The sequence below is a fragment of the Drosophila miranda genome, chromosome 2 (assembly GCF_003369915.1).
Source record: "Drosophila miranda strain MSH22 chromosome 2, D.miranda_PacBio2.1, whole genome shotgun sequence".
Taxonomy (NCBI): domain Eukaryota; kingdom Metazoa; phylum Arthropoda; class Insecta; order Diptera; family Drosophilidae; genus Drosophila; species Drosophila miranda.
Genome location: NC_046675.1, coordinates 27,658,203 through 27,678,022, shown reverse-complemented (window position 1 = coordinate 27,678,022; position 19,820 = coordinate 27,658,203). Strand labels below are relative to the sequence as shown.

General features: G+C 47.4%; 1 protein-coding gene across 2 annotated transcripts in view; it reads right to left on the bottom strand.

Moving 5' to 3' along the window:
• Positions 1-1,194: 1,194 nt before the first annotated feature.
• LOC108156179 (hormone receptor 4) overlaps positions 1,195-19,820 on the bottom strand; it is a 33,138-nt gene continuing 14,512 nt past the window's right edge. Inside the window, exons 1-2 of one of the 2 annotated variants that reach the window (XM_017287511.2) lie at positions 18,165-18,774; positions 1,195-4,610 (exon numbers count right to left, since the gene is read on the bottom strand). In XM_017287511.2, the coding sequence (XP_017143000.1) occupies positions 1,719-4,610; positions 18,165-18,176 (2,904 nt within the window). In that variant the 5' untranslated portion in view covers positions 18,177-18,774 and the 3' untranslated portion in view covers positions 1,195-1,718. Of the gene's footprint in view, positions 4,611-18,164; positions 18,775-19,820 lie in introns of those variants that run through there. The other variant, XM_017287510.2, reaches the window with a different exon arrangement.

The window sequence follows — 19,820 nt, the reverse complement described above, 5'->3', positions numbered from 1 at the left end:
TAGACTTATTTTTGCATATGATTAGGGTCTTGTTAATATATCTCGGCCCCGATACCCATTCATGGTTTCTGTAAGAAGACCAAAACCTTCAAAATATCGTTTAAATACCTTTAAAACAGAGACTGACTAGTTTTGGCCTTTATTGGTGCATTCGATGACAAACATTTTCTCAATTCTAGAACATCCATTTTCTCAATCCGCGTCATGTCGAGGGACAGTGCTCCCCATACAAATCGAATGTTGCCAGCAACATAAAACGTAATAAAACGTAAGTGAGTAGGGACATTCTTGAGCTGAAAAGGGACATTTGGGCGAGGAAAAATCCCATCAGAGAAAATACCAAAAATGTCCCACCAATCTTGAGCGCCAAATAGAAATTGTTCGAAAGTGAATGAGTGAAAGGATTTAAATAAAATCCATTGGAATAAATGATGCTCGTAAGTACGATTTTAGAGCGAAAATCCAAAAAACCTGCGCATAGAAGTTTCTATACCCCATATATCAATTAATGAATACATTTTCTACTTAACTGGCTTATTTTACATGGAAGGTTAGGTTACAAAAAGTATGGAAAGTATTCGATACTAATATAGATGTAATTATCGATTAAGGAATTAATAATCGAACAATGTTCCGCTTTTAACCGCTAGGTGGCGCCATGACCTAAGTAAATAGTTCCGCTTTTAACCGCTATGTGAAAAGTAGTTCAGGAAACAACCGCTGCTGTCCCCACAGCCGATAGTCTGCGTTTGTGCTGCGGTCACACTGGCGCTAAGTTACGCGCGCACTGTTGTTTGGATTCAAATGATAAATTTTTGTTTGCAAATTCCTGAAAAATCCACCCAATACTCAAAAAAATCAAAAGATTTCGTAATTTTTTTTAACAAATTCTTTATATTTGCTTGCATTTTTTATGTTTTTTTTTTTGCTATTTTTTCTTTTCACTTTTTTCTTTTATAAAACTTTGTTTTAAGTTGTTCTTTTTCATGTATTTTGTTTTGTTTTTGTATCCATCCGCTGCTCTTGTATATAAATAATAATACTTATAGGCTAGGTAATATAGTAAACTTTTTGTGTTTTGTTTCGATCTTAACGCAATATATAATCAATTTTTTGTTTTTTGCCAAAAACTGAAAAATTTTGTTTCATTAATTGATCTTGTGTGTTGTTTTTGTTTATTGGTGATTTTTCATCTGGTTGTTTTTTTGGAATCGAAAAACTCTTTCTGGCAACAACAATTGCAACTAACAAAGCTAATGGTACATATATGTATGCCTAAATTCTATATAATCGCGATCTCTTAGTTTTCTAACATTTGTTTTTTATATACACTTACAAAAATTTGCTAGTAGTTTTGCTTGCATGTCGATCTATCTGGGGCTTTTCTCTGCTTATTTTTAAATCATTTTCATTTACAAATTGCTCTGCTTTTGTGTGTGTGGAAGGGAGGGGCAGGCGGCTTTAAGGGGTACTTCAAGGGTATATTCATGCACTTTCACAACCTGAGCATATTACTATCTCGCTCGCTCTCTCTATCTCTCCTAATCGCACAATCCCTTCCACTATTTCACGTTTCAATACTGCTTGGAATTTCTAGTGGCGCCCCACCAGGCACAGGAACTGTAGGTGGTGGGAGCAGCGTGACCAGCACGCTCCTGCACCACCTGTCTTTGTCCGGATGGGGTGGGGGCGCCGCCAAACGTCGCCTACAACTGATACTAACTCCCGACCATAATGTGGGCGGGCTGCTCCAGCTCGTTCTCGTGGTGGAGCCGCGCATTGGCCACCGGCCCACTGAGGCCGCTCTTGAAGAGCTCGTCCGAAGAGAGCTTGCAGCTCGGGACCAGCTCCGTGAACTCTGACCCCAGGCCGAATTCCATGTCCAAGAATCCGTACTCCCAGGTATTGGCACCCGCACTCACATTCGAGCTGATGCTGCTCACATACGACGACGTCAGCGAGTGAGTGGCCGAGGAGATGGTCGACAAGGTGGTGAAGGTCGCTGTGGTGGAGGAGCTGCTGCCGCCGGAATTGGTGGCACCACTGGCACTGCCACTGCTGCTACCCCCGCTGGAGCCCGCCTGCACAGTTGTAAAGCTCCCACTAAAGGCCAGCGTAGAACTAGAGCTGGAGGATGCTGCTCCTGCCACAGATACAGGCACCGCTGTGGGCGTGGCTGCCGCAGGGAGAATGTTAAACAAATCGTTGTTATTTAGGGGATCCAGTGCGGATTGTGAGCTCAGGCTGAGCACCGAACTCCAGTTGATGGAACGCGTGGAGTCATCATCCGCATAGCCCGAGTCGCTGGTGTCGCTGGTGCCAGTAGTCACTGTGGGGGTCCCACTGTTGTTGTTATTGCTGTTGGTGCTGGGAGGTGTGCTCCCATTGCTGGTGGTACTGTTAGTTTGTGGCAGGGTAAGACTGGAACTGCTGCTGGCGGCATTGGAGCTATTGCTGGTGGCAGAGGGGGAGTCGGAGGAACTGCTGCTCACAGGACTCGTGGCTACCGTTGTTGTTGGAGCGGATGTTGCGGATGATCCTGCGGATCCTGCGGATGCTGCTGCTGCAGAGGAGGTAGTGGGGGGGCAGGTGGGAAACGGTGTGGCACGTCCAGATTGCGACTCCCGGAAGGGATAATGATCGTAGGGATGCAGACTACTCCCGCTCGTTGTTGCTACTGCTGCAGATTGGGTTGGCGCTGACGTATCACAGTTGTTGGCTTGCCCCTGGAATCCTGCAACTCCCACGACTCCTCCTCCTCCCACTCCCCCCCTGTAGGCCCCCGCTGGCTGTGGCTCCAATCTCTCGTGATATCCACCATGCTGCTGCTGCTGCTGTTGCTGTTGTGGTTGGAAATTGATCTGCTGGTAGTGATCCATGTTGGCCAAACGCGCACAATTCAGCACGGGGGCATACTCCAACTGTTGCTGTTGTTGTTGTTGTTGTTGTTGGGGATGTGGGTGCGGATGCAGTTGCGCCGCTGGCGGGGATTGTTGCTGTTGCTGTTGCTGTTGTTGCTGATACGCCGGATGATATTGCGCCGCTTGGGCAGCCGCTGCTGCAGCGGCTGCTGCTGCTGCCGCCGCCTGCTGATGATGCTGCTGCGCCGCCTGATGCAGCTCCTTGGCCTCCGCTTCAATCTCCCTATCGATGCGCTTGAGGGTGTTGCAGATGAGCACCGAACGGTAGAGCGATTGCTCCGATACCTGCCGGAAGCGGGAGAGCTTGAACATCGACAGATTGCGGATCTTCAGGCGCGTGTCCTTGTAGCAGCTCCTGTTTGCGCTGCACCAACCGCTGGCGCGTCCATCGCAGCACCGCTTGAGGGGCAGGCCATGCAGGGGCAGACCGGCAAACGGGGGCACTGGCGCCGTGGAGGGAGGCGGACTGCTGGGCGAGGCGGCCGACGAGGGGCTGGTGGCTGCTGCAGCGGCTGCCGCACTGCTGCATCCCAGATCCAGGTAGGATTTCCCATTCTCCGCACAGCGGATCGTCTGCTGGGGCGCCGCCGGCTGCTGTTGCGGGTACGAGGGTGCCACTCCGCTGGGACTTCCGCTCTCATAGAACTGCTGCTGGCCCGCGGGCGAGGAGGGAGCTGATATTCCCGACCATTGGGGCGAGGCGAACCCTCGCGCCTGCTGCTGCTGTGGCTGCTGCTGTGGCTGTGGCTGCGCCTGTTGGGGCGTTGGCTGCGTCATGTGCTGGGGGCCACCGGTCCGCGAGCAATTCTGTTGCGGGAAGGGCTCAGAGTAGTAGTTGGGCTGCCGGCTGCCATATCCCGGGGCATAGCTGCTCCTCTGCTGCTGTTGTTGCACCACAGCCTGCTGATGTTGTTGCTGTTGCACTACTGCCTGCTGCTGATGCTGGATGGGATGGGGATGCGCTGGCAGCTGGTGTGGATGTGGATGTGGCAGCGGCACAAACGGATGGTAGCGCATGGGGCAGTAGGTGGGTATGATGGTCTCCTCCTCCTCGTAATCATCCTCAAAGTCATCATCGTCGTCGTCCAGCTCATCGGCGCTCAGGAGCGTGGTGGCCAGGGTGGAGCGTGTGGCAATGCTGCCCCATGGATCGCTCGGCACGGCCACGGCCTGCAGCTTGGAGATGCAATCCTCGGCGCCCCCACCAATCACAGAGGACGGCGTGCCAGTGACAGTGACCGAGGAGGCACCGCTCCAGGGCTCGCAGGGCACAGCAGCCACCACCTCCAGCTTGGCGATGCTGTCCTCGGGGATGGCCGCACTTGCCGTCGGTGGCAGTGGCACCTCCGACTGGCTCTTCGCGCTAGTAACTTCGCTACCATTCGAGATGGTGATGATGCTGCTATCCGACTTGGACTCTGCATCCACAATGATGATGTGATTGTTGTTCGATTCAACAGTCGTCGTCGTCGTCGTCGTCGTCATCGCCTCTCCCTGTTGTTGCAAGTGCTGCTGTTGCTCCTCTAGCGATTCCAGGTAGTTGTTGTTGCTGATGGCCCATTTGTTGGCCTTGTGGGGGGGCGGGGCACAGTTGCCCGTGTATGTGGTATTGGCATCCTTGCTGTCAAAGGTCAGCTCATGCTTCCGCTTTGTGGCGGCTGTTGCTTGAAGACCCATCGCTGAATTTACCTGCAGAAAGGAGAAACATTTTGGTTTAGAGAATTGCCGCCAAAAAATTTCAAGAAAAATCAAGACTAAAGAGTAGGGAGACTCTACTTTGTATCATAAATTTCCACGCAAGCGACAGGAGCTCCTCACAAAGGACACACAAAAACAACAACACAAAAACTTATCAAGAAAATGGAAGCACCATTCCCCTCCCCCCTGCCTTCTGTTTTTCCACCAACTCAAAGGCGCAGAGACCAAGAGCCGCATGAAAATGAGATGGGGAAAATGCCAGGCAACAAACAGTCAAGCGGCAAAGTCGAGGAGTAGTCTTCCCGTTCGCCTGTCTGTCTGTCTGTCTGTCTGTCAGTCAGGATGCCACCCTGCCATGCCCTTAGCCTTCCTCCCACTCCCACTCCCAACCACCCACCCACTCACTCTCCCATTCCTCTGCCACCCACACCCACACCCAAATCCCTCTTCCTTCCTTCCCCATGTATTCCGCACTGTGGCATTGCTCATCGGCGTTTCACTGCCTGCTACTCGACTCGAGAAATCTTCTTAAAATAAAACCCAGAGCGAACGACGGAGAAAGAAAGAATGATAGAAAGAGAGGGTGGCGTTGGGGAGAAAGCAGTGTGGGATGATTGCCTTCGATTTTGCTTCTTCTTTCTGTTGCTGTTTCTTCCTGTTCATCTCGTCTCTCTCTCTCTCTCTCTCTCTCTTTCTTTCCCACACATGCAACTTCCGCGCACGCAGCATTTACTGCGCGAGAGAATTTTTCAGATGCTCGTTTTGTTCTTTTCGAAACTATTTTTGGGTTTCTTTCTAGAGATTCTTTCGGAAATTTTGGAACAACTTTTTTGGATTTTTTGCATCGAACAGTTTTTCTATGGATATATGTTAAAACTCATAGGTCATTCCGTTCGGGAAAAGGATGTTTGAAAAACTGATGAATAATGTAGATCCTAAGTTTATTCGTAGAAAACGCTATCATAAAAGGTTAATATTTCGATTTTAATTGATTCTAAATCACCAGAAACTGGATTCAGTTTTGCTATGTATTGTTATGTATTTATTTTACCAATACAAGATTTATTAGGAATATAAGCTCTCCCTAACAGTTCAGATTCGAACACAAAACCAAACGATCGTAAAATATCATATGCATAAAAATCGTAAGCTAACAAATAATTATTCTACCAAAAGCTAAATTCATCGTTATTACAGTATTACAAACCACCAGAACTCTGTAATAAATTCAAAAACCGATCGAATCTTCCTGTAAACCTCTAGTAATACCTCTCAGTTTCATTTTCCAACGTTAATCTCCACCGATCTGAGATCTCTCTGTCATTTCTCTAGCTGCAAGACTTTCGCCTTTTTTCAGTGTTGCCACCATTTAATTTCGGGGCAGGTAACTCTATGCAGCGAAGAACAAGCGCGGCGGCCTCGGTCTGGTCTGTATCGTCTCCCTTTCGGTTTTTGAACATCTGTGCAGCGAACGACGGCCGGCCTTTGTGAAGAGCGGCGTCATATTTATAAGGGTTGCCATATGCTCGCATATTTTGCTGTTGCTGCCACATACTGCTGCTGTTGCAGTTGCCATCAGCATTGAGGGGGAAAATAATATAAACGGAGGACCGAGCGCATCGTCGCCACGGCTGGGCTTTGCTTTGGGGTGAGTTTTCAGTTCACTTTTTTCAGATATCGTCATCGTCGTCGTCGTCGTCGTCGTGGCTGAGTCGCATGTGTTTCGCATTTTTCCTTCCCTATGACAATCTCTGGTCCCTCACCATGCCCTTGCTGTCTTGTTTGCCTTTGCCTGCTGTCTGCCTCTGCCGCATGCCGACTGCCTCTGTTCCCATTCCCGTTCCCTGCCTCATCATCGCCGCATTTCATCCCTCGTTACTCGTTCGTGTGTGCAGCTGTATTTTTGGTTATTTTTGGTATAGGGGCTGGAGCAAGAGTCTCGAGTCGTCTCTCGTCTAGACACACACGCTCCATGACCGGGCCATAGACATGGACATGGTCTTCCTTTTGGGAACGAAACAACCTCTTCTTTGATAATTCTTTCGCTGCCATTGCCATTGTATTGTTGCCTCTGCTCTGCTCTGAGTCATGTCTTGTTCTATTGGCTTATCATCATCAAAGGCGAGTCGAGTCGAGTTGAGTTGAGTTGAGTCGTCGTCATCGGGCGACATTAGTGTGTGCATGCCTTATTGTTCTGGCGACGACTGGTCGTATGTGTAATGGCAACCGATGCTAAAAGCCGAAGCACATCGCGCATACGCCGTGCGGAACGGATCTGTTTGGCTTTTTGCAAAAAAGCTGAAAAGCTCTCCCCGTTTTGAGGCAAAAAGCTTTTGAAACGGGAAAACAATCATCGAATTACAACAAAAAGAAAAACTTTCTACGCTAATTTTTCAGTTTTCTTTCGATTTTTGTTGAAGAGATGGAGAAATTGTTGTTGCATGTGTTGCGAGTGTGTTGCCATCATTATAAGCAGCCAGAGGAGATCAAGCCACAGCTCAAGTCTGAGCCGCTGATGATGGTGATGATGATGATTTTGAGGCTGAATTGCCACACCAACATCACTCCCAGCTACAGCCAGTTCCAAGCAGCTAACAGCAGCACAAAAGCCAGCCAGTCCCCAACGCAATCCCAGTCCCCACTCTCGGGGCCACAGCCAGAGCCAACGTTCGTTCATTCGTTCGTTCGTTCGCTTTTTACCATTAAAACACAGCAGCAGCATTTTACGCTTCGCCAGCAACTCGTTTCAGCTGCTGGCACTGGCACTGGCACTGCTGGCTACGAAGGAGAGATACAGATATACAGATACATTTCCGACTGCTGTAAGACGGCAACGGTCTCCGTCTCCGTCTCCGGCTGGCTCCACATTGACGGCCTGGCCTGTGTGAGTCTCGACTCTCGAGCTCTGGAGTCTAAAGCTCGCACGCAGCGTTGCTGTTGCTGTTGCTGTTGCTGCAGTTGTTGCTGCCACAACAACAACAGCCATGCTACCTTCAAATTCCACAATATTCAAGTTTCAGGTTATGAGCCAACCAAACGGCCAGGCAGCCAGTCAGCCAGTCAGGCCCGAACGAGCCACCGACACTACGAAACGAACGAACGAACAGAAAACCAACAGAAAACCTGAAAACCACAGAGCCCCACACACAGCTACAGCCAGAGACAGAGACAGAGTCAGAGTCAGAGCCCCGTCATCGTCGGAGGCAGCGTAACAACAACTCGACTCGAAATGTTTGCCCGAAAGCCAGAGACAACGAAACATCGTAGTCTTCGTCGTCCGCTTGGGCCGGGCACTGTGGAGCAGAAGTGGAACGATATTACTTGAAGTGTTGTTGCAACATGAGGCATAGGGAAGTCCCGAACTATAGGCAGCGCAACTTATTTCCAATAACATATGTCTTAGATGATCTTAAAACTAAATGAAATTACTCAAAATCTTTGAGAATAAGAAATCATAGTTTTAGGAATAGATCGGTTCGGAATAGATTGGATAGATCTTCGTAAATCAGAGAATCCCCAGAATCCCTAAAAACATTAAAAATCAACAACTCTTTATAAATGATATGTGATAGAAAAAAATCATAGAAAATTTCTTCTTTAGTTTACCCCACCACTAGAAACCATATCCATTCCACTGTACCCCGTTTGGGCCACAGCACAGCACCGCCGCTCAAAAGTCGACTTCCAAGCATTAAAGTCGGTCGCTACCTCTGTGCCTCGCCGGCCTGGTCGAGTCGATTCGAGTCGTTGGGTCGGGTCTGGTCTGGTGTGGGGCTCTGCCACTGGCTCTGACTCTGACTCTACCGCTGACTGTGAGCCCCACTTGGAATTCTTCAACGTCGTGCGATAGCAGCGAAAACGAAGCGAAGCGGGGCAACAACAAAAAATCAACAAGATTGAAGAAGAAAAAAACCCAAGTTTCAGTTTTCGACAAAAGCCAGAGGTAGAGCTCGAACCAGAGACGGAGACAGCGGCTCCAAGACCGAACCCGAGCTGATCCGCGACTTTGGCTCGGTCGAAACGACGATCTCCAGATCCACAGTCCAGGCAGTCTGCACAAAAGCAATTTAAATGTACGATACTCGCGCCAAAGAAGAAGACGAAAAAACATGAAAAAGAGCGTGCGGCGGTGACGGCACAGAAGAAGACAACGAAGAGGAAGAGGCATAATAAAAAAGAAGCGGGGCTTAAAGTTTTCGAATAACAAAGATAGAGGGGAAGAGCTGGATGGAAGGCAGCGACTGCTCATCATAATAAAACGGACGGAATTGAATGGAAGACGAGCGCGAGCAACTAGCACTTGCCTGCTCTTGCTCTCTCCCTCTCTCAAAACTTTGAGTTTGAGTTGGAGATGACGACGCTAGATATGTTGTCTCTTGGTGTTTCCCATGCTGGTGGCCGCTCTCCCACACCCAATACAATGGCTGAGTGGGAGGAAGAGGTAGGCAGAGTGAGCGCCGTAGCGGCACATGATGTTTTGTGGGAAAGGAAACAAATTTTCGACCTGCAACTAGCCTAAATACGTACACTCTTGTTATGATGCAAGGTTATAAGGCAAGGATGATGGGGTGATGGGGGTGAGGAGGAGCTTTTATATGCGCATATTTTGCGTCGGCCATTTCATGTTGCCGCACGACGACGACCGCCACACGACTGACAGACACCGCAAAAAAAAACCCGCCGAGCCGATGTCGATGTTTGGAGCCAGCCAGCCAGCCAGCCAGCCGTCGATTGCCCCACCGAGAGGCAGAGAGGCGGGAGGCAATGGAGGCCGCGGCTGGGAACAGAGAGGAGGGAAGGTACAGGAAGCAACAACGACGACGACGAAAATCAGCTGTTTTTGGCGAATTAGAGCAATTTTCAATGCGCCGTTTTTCGTATGTATTTTTTTTTTTTGTGCTGTCGAAGATTTATAAGCAGCGACGCCGGCAGAGGAGTTTGGCGTCGCAATTGGTGACATTGAAAATTTGCAAGGCACGGGATGCGGTGCGGACATCTCTCTTTTGCTCTTGCTTATGCTCTCGTACGGTCTGGTACGGTCTGGTGGTACGTGAGCATTAATGTGTGTTCCGAACAGCTGACAGCATATAGTACTCTCGTACATGTGTAAATACCCATCTCCGCTCCACCACCCTCATTCGTGGGGCTAAGAATGGTGGCGTCCCAGTCATGACTTTTGGTCAATGAACCGCCTCATACTTCATCTTCTCCGCGCACACAAAAACAAAAAGAAGGAGGCGCAATCAGCTGTTTGGCCTGGTCGCGGACGGACAATTATATGCAAAGAGCGTTTCTTGAAATGTGAGCTCACACATACACAAATCTCATCCCCTCTTAAGCCGCTGGCCCAAGGTTCGGTCGTCTCTTGGTCCGTAGCTGTCGTGTCGTATTCGAATATATTCTATCCTCTACCTAAGGTCTGAGGACTAATCCTCAAAAAGGATGCAGCGCATTAGGCACGCCATTCGGTCCTCGGGTTTCGGTTTCTAGGACAGCACCACTTTCTGTAACGGCGGTCTGTTACGTCTACCTGCTCTCCCAGCTATTCCATCTTTTACTATCCCAAGCAAGCCGATCCATCAATATGTCATTTGGACTTCCCAGACTGTAGCTGAATCCGACTGAGATTGAGAGTTTGTGTATTGCCAGTGGCTGAGGGGGGGACTATTAAATGGGAATGCAATTGAGAGGAAATCAACCTGTAGGTCACTCTTGATAGCCGCAGCTAATAAGAATTCATGGAATTCCCTTGGGATGGGAGTACTTCATATTTTCGTGGGAGTTCCAGTTGTCATGAGGTGGGTTTTAAGATAGATTTAGCTATTTTACTATAGGTACAGTAAGAGCAAGATTGAGTTGCGTAGGATCAGTGGATAAATTGCTATTATATTCGAATCCCCTATAAAATCCCGGAACTAACTGTTCCACTTATTCTCATAGCCCTGCCCAGGCGGCTACCCAGCTGAATCTCTCGCCTCGGACTGTCAGATAAGCCTGATGAGATGATGCTGGTCATCATCACCTCCACTTTCACAGCCCCAATGCCATGCGAAATTTGTTCGCTATGCTATTACCGCTGCCGTTGCTGCTGTTCGCTTATCGCGAGAGCCAAATGATAAGACAACGGCGCGCGCGAACGAATCAACACACGGGCCAGGATTGCGTCAAGTGCTGGCTCTGAATCGGAACCAGGGCTACAATGGCGGTGGCTGGCTAAAAAACAACAGAGACAGAGCCCAAAGCCACCAACAATTGCCGTTAACAATGTTCGCTGCGAATACACTGCGCAAATTGCACGTCGCGCAGTGTACGATACAACAGAAAATTACAACAAAAAATATACCATGGAAAAAATGTATGTATGTATATACGAGTAGTATACTGAAATGTACAGAGGCCCCCCAACCCAACAGCAAAACGAACGCTCCACTCCACCGTCCACAATTTCCCCATCCACATCCACAGTCACATCTACAGTCGCAGCCCAATGTTGCTGACTCGACTCTGAACGGTACGACGGCGTCACCGTCACCGCCAGTGTATATATACATACATCCCTATATATGTACGCGAGTGTGTGTATGGAATGGGAGAGAATGCCATATAAAAATACTACAAAAGCAGCAGCAGCAGCAGCAGCGAGAGTAGCAACAACTACAACTACAACGAACAGCAATGCGCAAAGCCGACGAGGCGAGATCAGAGCCGAAGCGAACGACACGAAGTACAGTCGCACAGTTAAAAATAAAGTGTGGGCCACAGGGGAGAGTTGGAGGACGGGACCGACGGCATTCGTACAGAGCGAGAAAACCAAGGAAGGTTGGAAGGGGAAACAGAGCCAGCGAGCGAGGGTAAAACAACAAAAGCAAAAGCAAAGGCAGGCAGGCGGCGGCGACGTTGACGTTGGCTCTGCTGGTAAATAATGATGATGGAACCAACTCTGCCGCTGCTGCTCGTATCTGTGTGTAAATTCATGTATAAAATGGATATGTATGTATGTATGTACACAGGGTAAGAGTTGCCATCGCTGTTGTATTCGTGTTGTTGCTGTTGCTGGTGCTGCTGCTTTTGATATCGAGGGACGTAATATCGCAACTTTTGCCGTTCAAATTGTGCGGAGCGAACGTTCGTTGGTTCGTTCCGAGACTCGACTCGACTCGAGTTTAATTTTATTGAACGTAGCAGGGAAAAAAGAGCCAGACCATGCCAGCACCAACAACAACATCAGCCAAGACAAATAAATGATGGCAGCAGTGTTGCGTTCCGATTTTTGTAGGAACAAAATATCTTCTGCTGTGCTTCTTTTGCGCTCGATTCATTTCGTTTTGAAAACACTTTAAAAAAAGAACAAGTAGTAAAACAAGGGCTGTCTTTTTTTCTACTACGTTTCGCTTAGAATGGCAAAAAATTGGTGCCTGCAGCGACAGCTTTGGTCATAGCGGGGGCTGACTGTCCTCCCGAAAAACACCCTTCAGCTGTGGTAGAGGTGCACAATGCACTGCGATGGTGAATATGCCATTTCTCGGACTGCCTCCCCTCCTCCTCGCATGCTACATTTAGCGAAGGTTGTGGTGGGATAACGGATGTTGGGGAACGCGCGTAAAATCACGTAGTTTGAATCCCAAAAAAGGCAGGCAGGCGGCGCCACAAAAGACCAGCCGTTACGGCGAATGGAGATCATATCAAGGCTTACCATGGTATATTCTCATGGTGTTGTAAGGGAATCAGAACGTACAGTGATTCAGAAACATTATTTATGGAGTCAGTCTAGCTAATTTGTTTGATTTTTTTGAACATTTTTTATGGAACTTGAGAGGTTAGAACTTAGGTTCCCAAAAATGATCCAATTCAATCACATTTTCATCGCACAATTTTTCATGATATAGATCTTTTCGTTTCCGCTGCCATACTATCTTAAAGCGACAGGACGAGTCCTTTAGCCAAAGTGTATATATTGTATAAGGGCAGAACGGAGAAATTGTAGTCGCTTTAACCATATCCGCCCACTGGGAGCGAGCGCCCAGCCGTGACTATGACGTTGACTCCTGGCTCCACTCCCGTGCTGCAACACACTTCGATACGCGGCCGCCCACACACACAAACACAATCACAGACAACGACAACCCCACCCTCATGAGCACCGGCTTCTGCTCCTTCTCTCCTGCTATCCCCCCATATAACACCCTGAACTGTTTATAAAATAACCTTATTTCGCACACACACACACACCCCATGTAGATATAGCCTTGTATTGGTGTATGTGTGTGTGTGTGTAAGCTCCATCAACGCCCAAAGAGTGGGAGGGTTTCTCTTTCCCTTAATACTCTCTCTCTCTCTGTTTCACTCTCTCACTCTGTGTGGCCCTGTCTCTCTTGTGCACTTTATGCCTGACATTATTATAATATTATATTCTTTATAATAATGGGTTGGCAGCACTGGCAGCCGAAAACCACCTACACAGCCCATATACATCACACCCCAAGCCACCCAAAAAACCCGCCACCCAACCATCTGCCACCCCCAACCACCACATCTCATCGTGGCAGCGATGTTTCGGCACGACCCTGCGCAGTGGATTCGTATTCGTGCATTGCAGAGCCAAGCATTGGAACCGGCTTTTCTCTATCGTACGACCACTGTACGTATACCCTATTCTGCCCACACGCACATAAACTCTCTCTGTCTCCCACACACCCCCTGGTGGGGTGGATTTGGTGTGTGGTGAGATATGCCGTATGACGTATAAAAGCTAAAAACGTTGGGAAATATAATGAAATTGGGTGAAATGCTCTCTCTCTCTCTCTCTCGCTCTCTCGGCTCTTCTCTGCGCTCTGCCTCCTCCTTTGGTCTGACATAATAAAGCCTACCACCAGGATGCCTGCCTGCCTGGCTAGTGGGACGTGGATGTGGTGGGTGGTATGCGAGGGTAAAACCACTTTTCGAATTGCACGTACACCACGTGGGTGGAAGGGCAGGAGAGTACACTGCTTGTCCTGGCACTCCCCCACTCATCCACTGCTTGTCCATCCAATGCTTCCCCTCTACATCTATTGCTTGTCCTTCCACCCACAGACCACCTTTATCCACAACATTGGTTGTGCTCCCTCCTCTCTTCCGCTGCTGCTGGTTCTCCCTCTCTTTCTGCTCTTCCGCTGCTGGTCTGTGTCCTCGTTGATTGTCAAGCAGGAGAGCGGCGGAAAGAAGCTTGAGGATGAACGGTGCCCTGCTTGCTCCACTGCTTGGCGATTGTGAGTGAGTGCGAGAGATGTATTCGCTGCTATGCTTGCTATTACGTTGCATGATAACTTTAATTTGGCTTAATGGAAATATTCGTGCTCTCTCGTGTTGTTATCCTTAAGCAAGCGAACCATCCCATCCACCCACTCGTGATGCTGCTGCCACTGACCACTGGTCCGCGTGTTAAGTAGGTGACGCAACCGCAAATTTGCGGCAGGCGATTTAATAATGCTAATGCGTGCGTCCCGTGTTGCATCTGTGTGTGGAGTGGATGTGTAATGGTTGGGAGTCGTCGTTGTTGCTGTTGTCTGTGAGTCACGTCATCATCTTCTGCGTCGCCGTTGTCGTCGTCGAACCATTTACGTCGTCGAGCCATTCAGCCAGCCAGCCGGTAATTCCCCGAACCCGTACCAACAGTAGCCGCAGTTGCAGTTGCAGCCACCTACCTCCTGGTGCAAACAAGTGCAAGTGATGCGCATTCATTGATAAGATTTTCTGCCAGCTGTCTTTGCTGCCACTCTGCCCCTCTTTCCGCGTATGTGTGTGTGTGTGCCTTGGGCATACATTAAGACCAGCCAAGTCCGCGGATGCCCCCTCTCTCACTTATAGCCATATAAGCCGCCCCATGTAGCACATGTGGCAGGTCTTTCAATCGGTCAACCATGCCAAGCTGTGATCTGATCTCTGTTGCACAGTCAAACCCATGTTTTGAGGTTTTTATTGGGTTAAGCTTTGATAAGTTCTGAAATTAAAGGTTCGTTCAACCCCCCAGATATTCAGATACTACGCTGATATGCAGCTCTTATCAGCTTTGAACTTAACCCTCGAATTGGCTTTACTGAACAATCGAAAGTAATTAAGGAAAGCACTGAAAAATGTTCTGAGAATTTATGACGATAGTAGAAATAATAATACTTCGGAATAATTGATAGGAAAGCCGGTAAGCTATGAAAGAGATTGGAGATTTGTAGCGACCATCATTGTAGATGGAGAAAGAGGAATATCTAGGTGAATATCTAGATATGTAGGTGAATATCTAGATGGATGGATATACAGATAGAGAACCACAATAGCAATAGATAGTCGCGATGTTTAAATGTATAGTATAATGGGTTTTTTAGTAAAGTTTGATTATTATATAGACGGTTACATGTTGGATCGATTAAAAGACCAGGGCAGTATATGGAGAGTCAGTTCTTTAATAGATGCAAATTCAGATGGAAAATGGAAGGATGGAAGACATTCCCAACCAAAAGACTTCCTTCAGATTCTGTTTATTCCCTCTTCTCTCCCAATTCAATTCATTCAGGTAAATACCCCTCTGATGATCCCAATTCCCAGTCGCCCCTCAGCCCCTTGAGTAGTTCCGTTCCTCCATTCAGTTCCGCCCTATACCTGTGTTTTAAACAACAACCTGACTCCGACTTCGACTCCCATGGCGCGACAAAAGTCGTGACTCGGACCGCAAATGCTCATGCGACCAGATCCCTTCCTTCTCCTCTTGGCTCTGCTGTATGGCCTGGCTTTTGTTTACGTTTTTAGAAGAATGAAGAATCTCATGCCACAAGAAATACAAATACAAAAATAAACTTTTTTTGGCGCGAGCCAGAATCATGGATGAATGGAAGGCAGGGCAGGGTCGTCGTCTCCCTCTCCCTCTCTCGTATCTTTTTTACTTATCATTATTTGAGCTTCTCTTTTTATGATTTTCTTTATTGAACAATTTTCGTATTCGTGTTGCACTTGACCGAAGGAGCGGGGCAACATCAGCAACAAGTTAAGAAGCGTGGTAAATTAAGAGACCGACCGCGCGAGAAACGATACCGTTCCGAGGAGAGGAAAAAAGGATACGGCAGATATTGTATGTATACACGACGGTTCGTGCCCCCTTGAGGCATTTCATTTTTATGGCCACCAGACATGTGTCCATGTGTGCGTATCCTGGGCTGCTGCCACTTGCCACACAAACGAACACATGCAAATGTGTGGCTGCTCTGCTGCTGCAACCAAACACAGAGCCCAAGTCGCGATTTTCATTCATAAAATCGAAGAGCAAAGAAAATGGGTAACAGAAGGAGGATGCTGCTCTGCTGCCACACAGCGCTGCCGCCTTGCCGCCTTGCCTCTGTGCTGCTGTGGCTTGCTGCCACTGCCTCTGCTACCAATAACTCAAAAGGCACGCGCATTCGGAGGCAGGCGCACTTGTGTTAATGTATCTGAAAGTGAAATCACAAAAGGAGGAGGCACACGGCCACGACACACTCTCGGTCCGCGTCGTGCCCCATCCATGCCCTATGCCGGACCGGCGCCAACTTCAAACTATTTGCAAAGACAGCACAGCGGCCGAGCCTTTCCTTGGTAGCAGTGGCGGTCGCTGTCTGCGTCCGCGTCAGCGTCAGCGTCGCTGCTCAATTAAGTGAATTAAGTCTCGTGCCGGAATTTTGCACCACCCCAGAATATGCCCCAACGAAAACGACAAACCAGACGAAACGAAGGAGAATAAGAACAAGCAAAATAAAACAACAACAGAAACAACAACAACAACAACACATAACCATAAGGAACAATTAAAAAAGAAGAGCAAAAAAAGGAATAAAGATTCAGAGCACTGGGCGGATTGATGGGCATGACGAATATATCAATGCCTTTGATAAGAATGTGTTATGAATAAATAAGAGGAGAGATGCAGGGATTCAATGATAGCCATCATGAATATGGAATACGTATTGAACTATGAATTATGATAAGATGATTCACGAATTTGATAGAGTGCGATTTGAAGTAAGAATAGAATTGAAAGAAAACGTATTAAAGCGGAAATAAATTAAAAGCAAATCAGGAAAACAAAGTTATAGAAGTGATCAATGGATATTGAGGGATGCCTCTAAATTGAAAACGTTTAGGTTAAGAAACTAAACGGTAAATCCTTTTGAGTATTTATTCCAACAAGCATACACCATGCAAAACAGATCATACCCTTTGCTGATTATAGAGGTACAATACTGAGATTATAGAAGGTAGAGGGGCTTCGGATCCCCAGACCTCTGCCCAGACTAAGAAATGAATGCGGTGGCAGCGCTGCCGCAAACGAAAGAGAAAACGTAAACAGAGCAGTTGACGGCGACAGAGGAACGGGCGACCGACGCCAAAAAGTTTGTTGCTGTAGTGGGAGTGGTGGGGGTGAGAGAGAGCACACAGGCAGAGAGTGCAGAGAGAACGAGCCGAAAAAGAGCGTTTTGTGCATGTAATTAATTAAACGAAACGGGCCCCAAAAGTCAGCTGTCTCTGCTGCTGCGATGTCCAATTGTTGCATTAGACGACTCTATTGCTGCTGACTGAGGAGCACAGCAGCTTAGCCGGCAACAGCGACGTAAGCAGCGGCTATTTTGCATATTGCGAATGTGTACTGATAGATGGCGCTTCATGATGCCCGGTCAGACCGGGGCTGGGGGCCATGGTCTCTGGCTCGTTGCACGTGCAACTTTTGCATTGTTTACATGTTCAATGAAAGCTGCAGTCGCAACCGCAGCCGTAGCCATAAGCTTCGACTTTATCCTTTAACCGAGTCATGCCACACCACACCACCCACTTAGAGTAGCACCCACATACGCATTGCCAATAAGCGAGTAGGAGGCGGAGCCCACAAACCACATGTTGAGGGTACGACTACGCGCATTTCTAAGGCACCATCACCATGTTGCAGGTGGTGGGCATACCACCTGAATGATTCACTCAATTTCTAGGAGAAGAACCTCCCCTTCCCACACACAGAAACACCCACACACACGTAGAGCCCTTATCATACTCTGAAACTGAACTTGCGGCAAGTTCAAGTTGCTGATAAAGCTCTCTAAAGAGAAGGGAGGAAAGCGCTGGGATTGAACGGGATTGAAAACTCAGATATAGGAAGTTAAGGTATTCCGTAAGTGATTGTTAATCTTGAGATTACTATATTCCTTTCGTACCAATACCATGCAATTTTCAGATACAACCTAGTTTTCTTTACTTAAGAAACATTTAATCCCTAAATATCTAGAGAAATATCAGACACGTAGTCCTCTGACCCATAATAAGCCCTACACCTCACCGTGAATGTATGAGGTCATACTTCTCCATGTACAACTAGAACATATATAATCTCTTGCAATATCTTGTATAGATCCTATATGATATCGCATATTTCTGTCTACGTCCATTTTCACAAAAAAAGTTACATAGAATCGTTTAAGATCTTTCTTATAAACATCTACGCCATCTCCTCCACAAAATACACTTTGATCTCTTAAAGATCATCAAAAAGACACTCACCTCTGTGCACATTTTCGGCTGGGCCGTTCTCAAGGATAATGTTATAGTTCACAATGTTTATATCCAATGGATGAAAACGTTAAACGGAATAAAAGTTATTTTTGTAGTAGTTTATTTCCAGATCTATCTCTATATATCTCCCTCAAACTGTGGTTCAGTCACTGAGATTGGGAGAATCCGTTCGGCGGTCTCAAAGGGCGGCCAGCAGGTGTCCCAAGGAGCAGGAGGAGTAGCACGAGTAGTAGCCTGCCGCCTGGACCAAAGCGGCAACACAGCACTGAACACCAGATGACATTTTCTTAAGAATTTTCTTCAAAGTATAAACTTTATAATGTTTTGTGTTCTTTTGTCATCCCAATCACTTTTTTTCCGGAATGCAATATATTCAGATTTGTTGTGTTTCGCGTATTTTAGTTACACATTTAATTTCTTAATAATTAATAATTATTTTTTGGAGCACTTTTTTCTCAAATTTCAATTGGGATTTTGATTTACTTTGAATTACGCGCGCTACTGGTGATGATGATATTTACGTCGTTTTTTCGTATTGGAGCTCTGGCTCTGGCGGACACACGGAGCGAGCGAGCGACGTGAACCTCTGGCAGTCGTGCTGAAATCAGAAATAAACTGGTCGGACGTTGTTCAAGAAGCAAGCAGCAGGCAACGGCAAACCAGCACGCACTCACACAGATACGCTGTAGCGTACACACACACACGCCCAGAATCGAATACGAGTAAATGCACCCCTGTTTCGAGGCAGCTAGCAGGCAGGCAGAGCGAGATGCTAAACCATGACCCTCTCTCTTTCTCTCAACGCGCACTTATGTAAAAAGCATTGAAACTGAACGAGTTTCTAGAGAGCAGGGGAGAGCGAGCCGAGCGGCGGTGCAGAGCAGGCAGAGGAAGGGCTACGTATACAATACTGACGGCACTGCCAGATGTAACGCGAGGCAACGGCATTGCCAGCAGAAATATTTCAGTGGAATAAAGGCAACGAACAGCACAGCCCAGCAACCACTAACCGATGAAACGACGACGTTGTGCAAACGGTTGTTCGCCGACGAAAGTTGTGGGAGCGGGTGTTTATTTGAAAAGACCTCGCAGCGTTACCAGATAGCCCGATAGCCCAGCTACGATTTGAAACTCGATTGGGATATCAATCAGAAGAAGAAGAGATTTGGAATACTGGTAGAGGTCTCAAGGTATTTTAAATTGAAAGATATAGGAGTGGTCTGTGTAGTTTTCAGAATTTCACATTTCACATTTTTGTTTGCTAATTTGAATTTTAAAGGGATATTTATATATATTTGTTCTTTATAATCCTTCAAATAACTTCTGATATCTTAAAATATCACAAAATAAAAGTTCAAGGAAATTACTTTTTGAAAGTAATTGATTTACCAATCAAAGCTTCTTGTACTTTTCTAGTACAGTACCGCCAAAATTCTTCCAATTTGTTCCACTATAATCAAAAGAAGATATAGCATAAGATTTCAATAGAATCCAAAGTTTTCCCAAAAACTTTCCCATCGAACAGCTCAACGCAACCCACTTTCCCAGTAACCGCCGTTCGCATGAGTCAATTCTCCTACCATATGGCAACCCTGGTCGCGGCACAAATGCTGACTAACAGTCTACCCACACACACCAGCACAA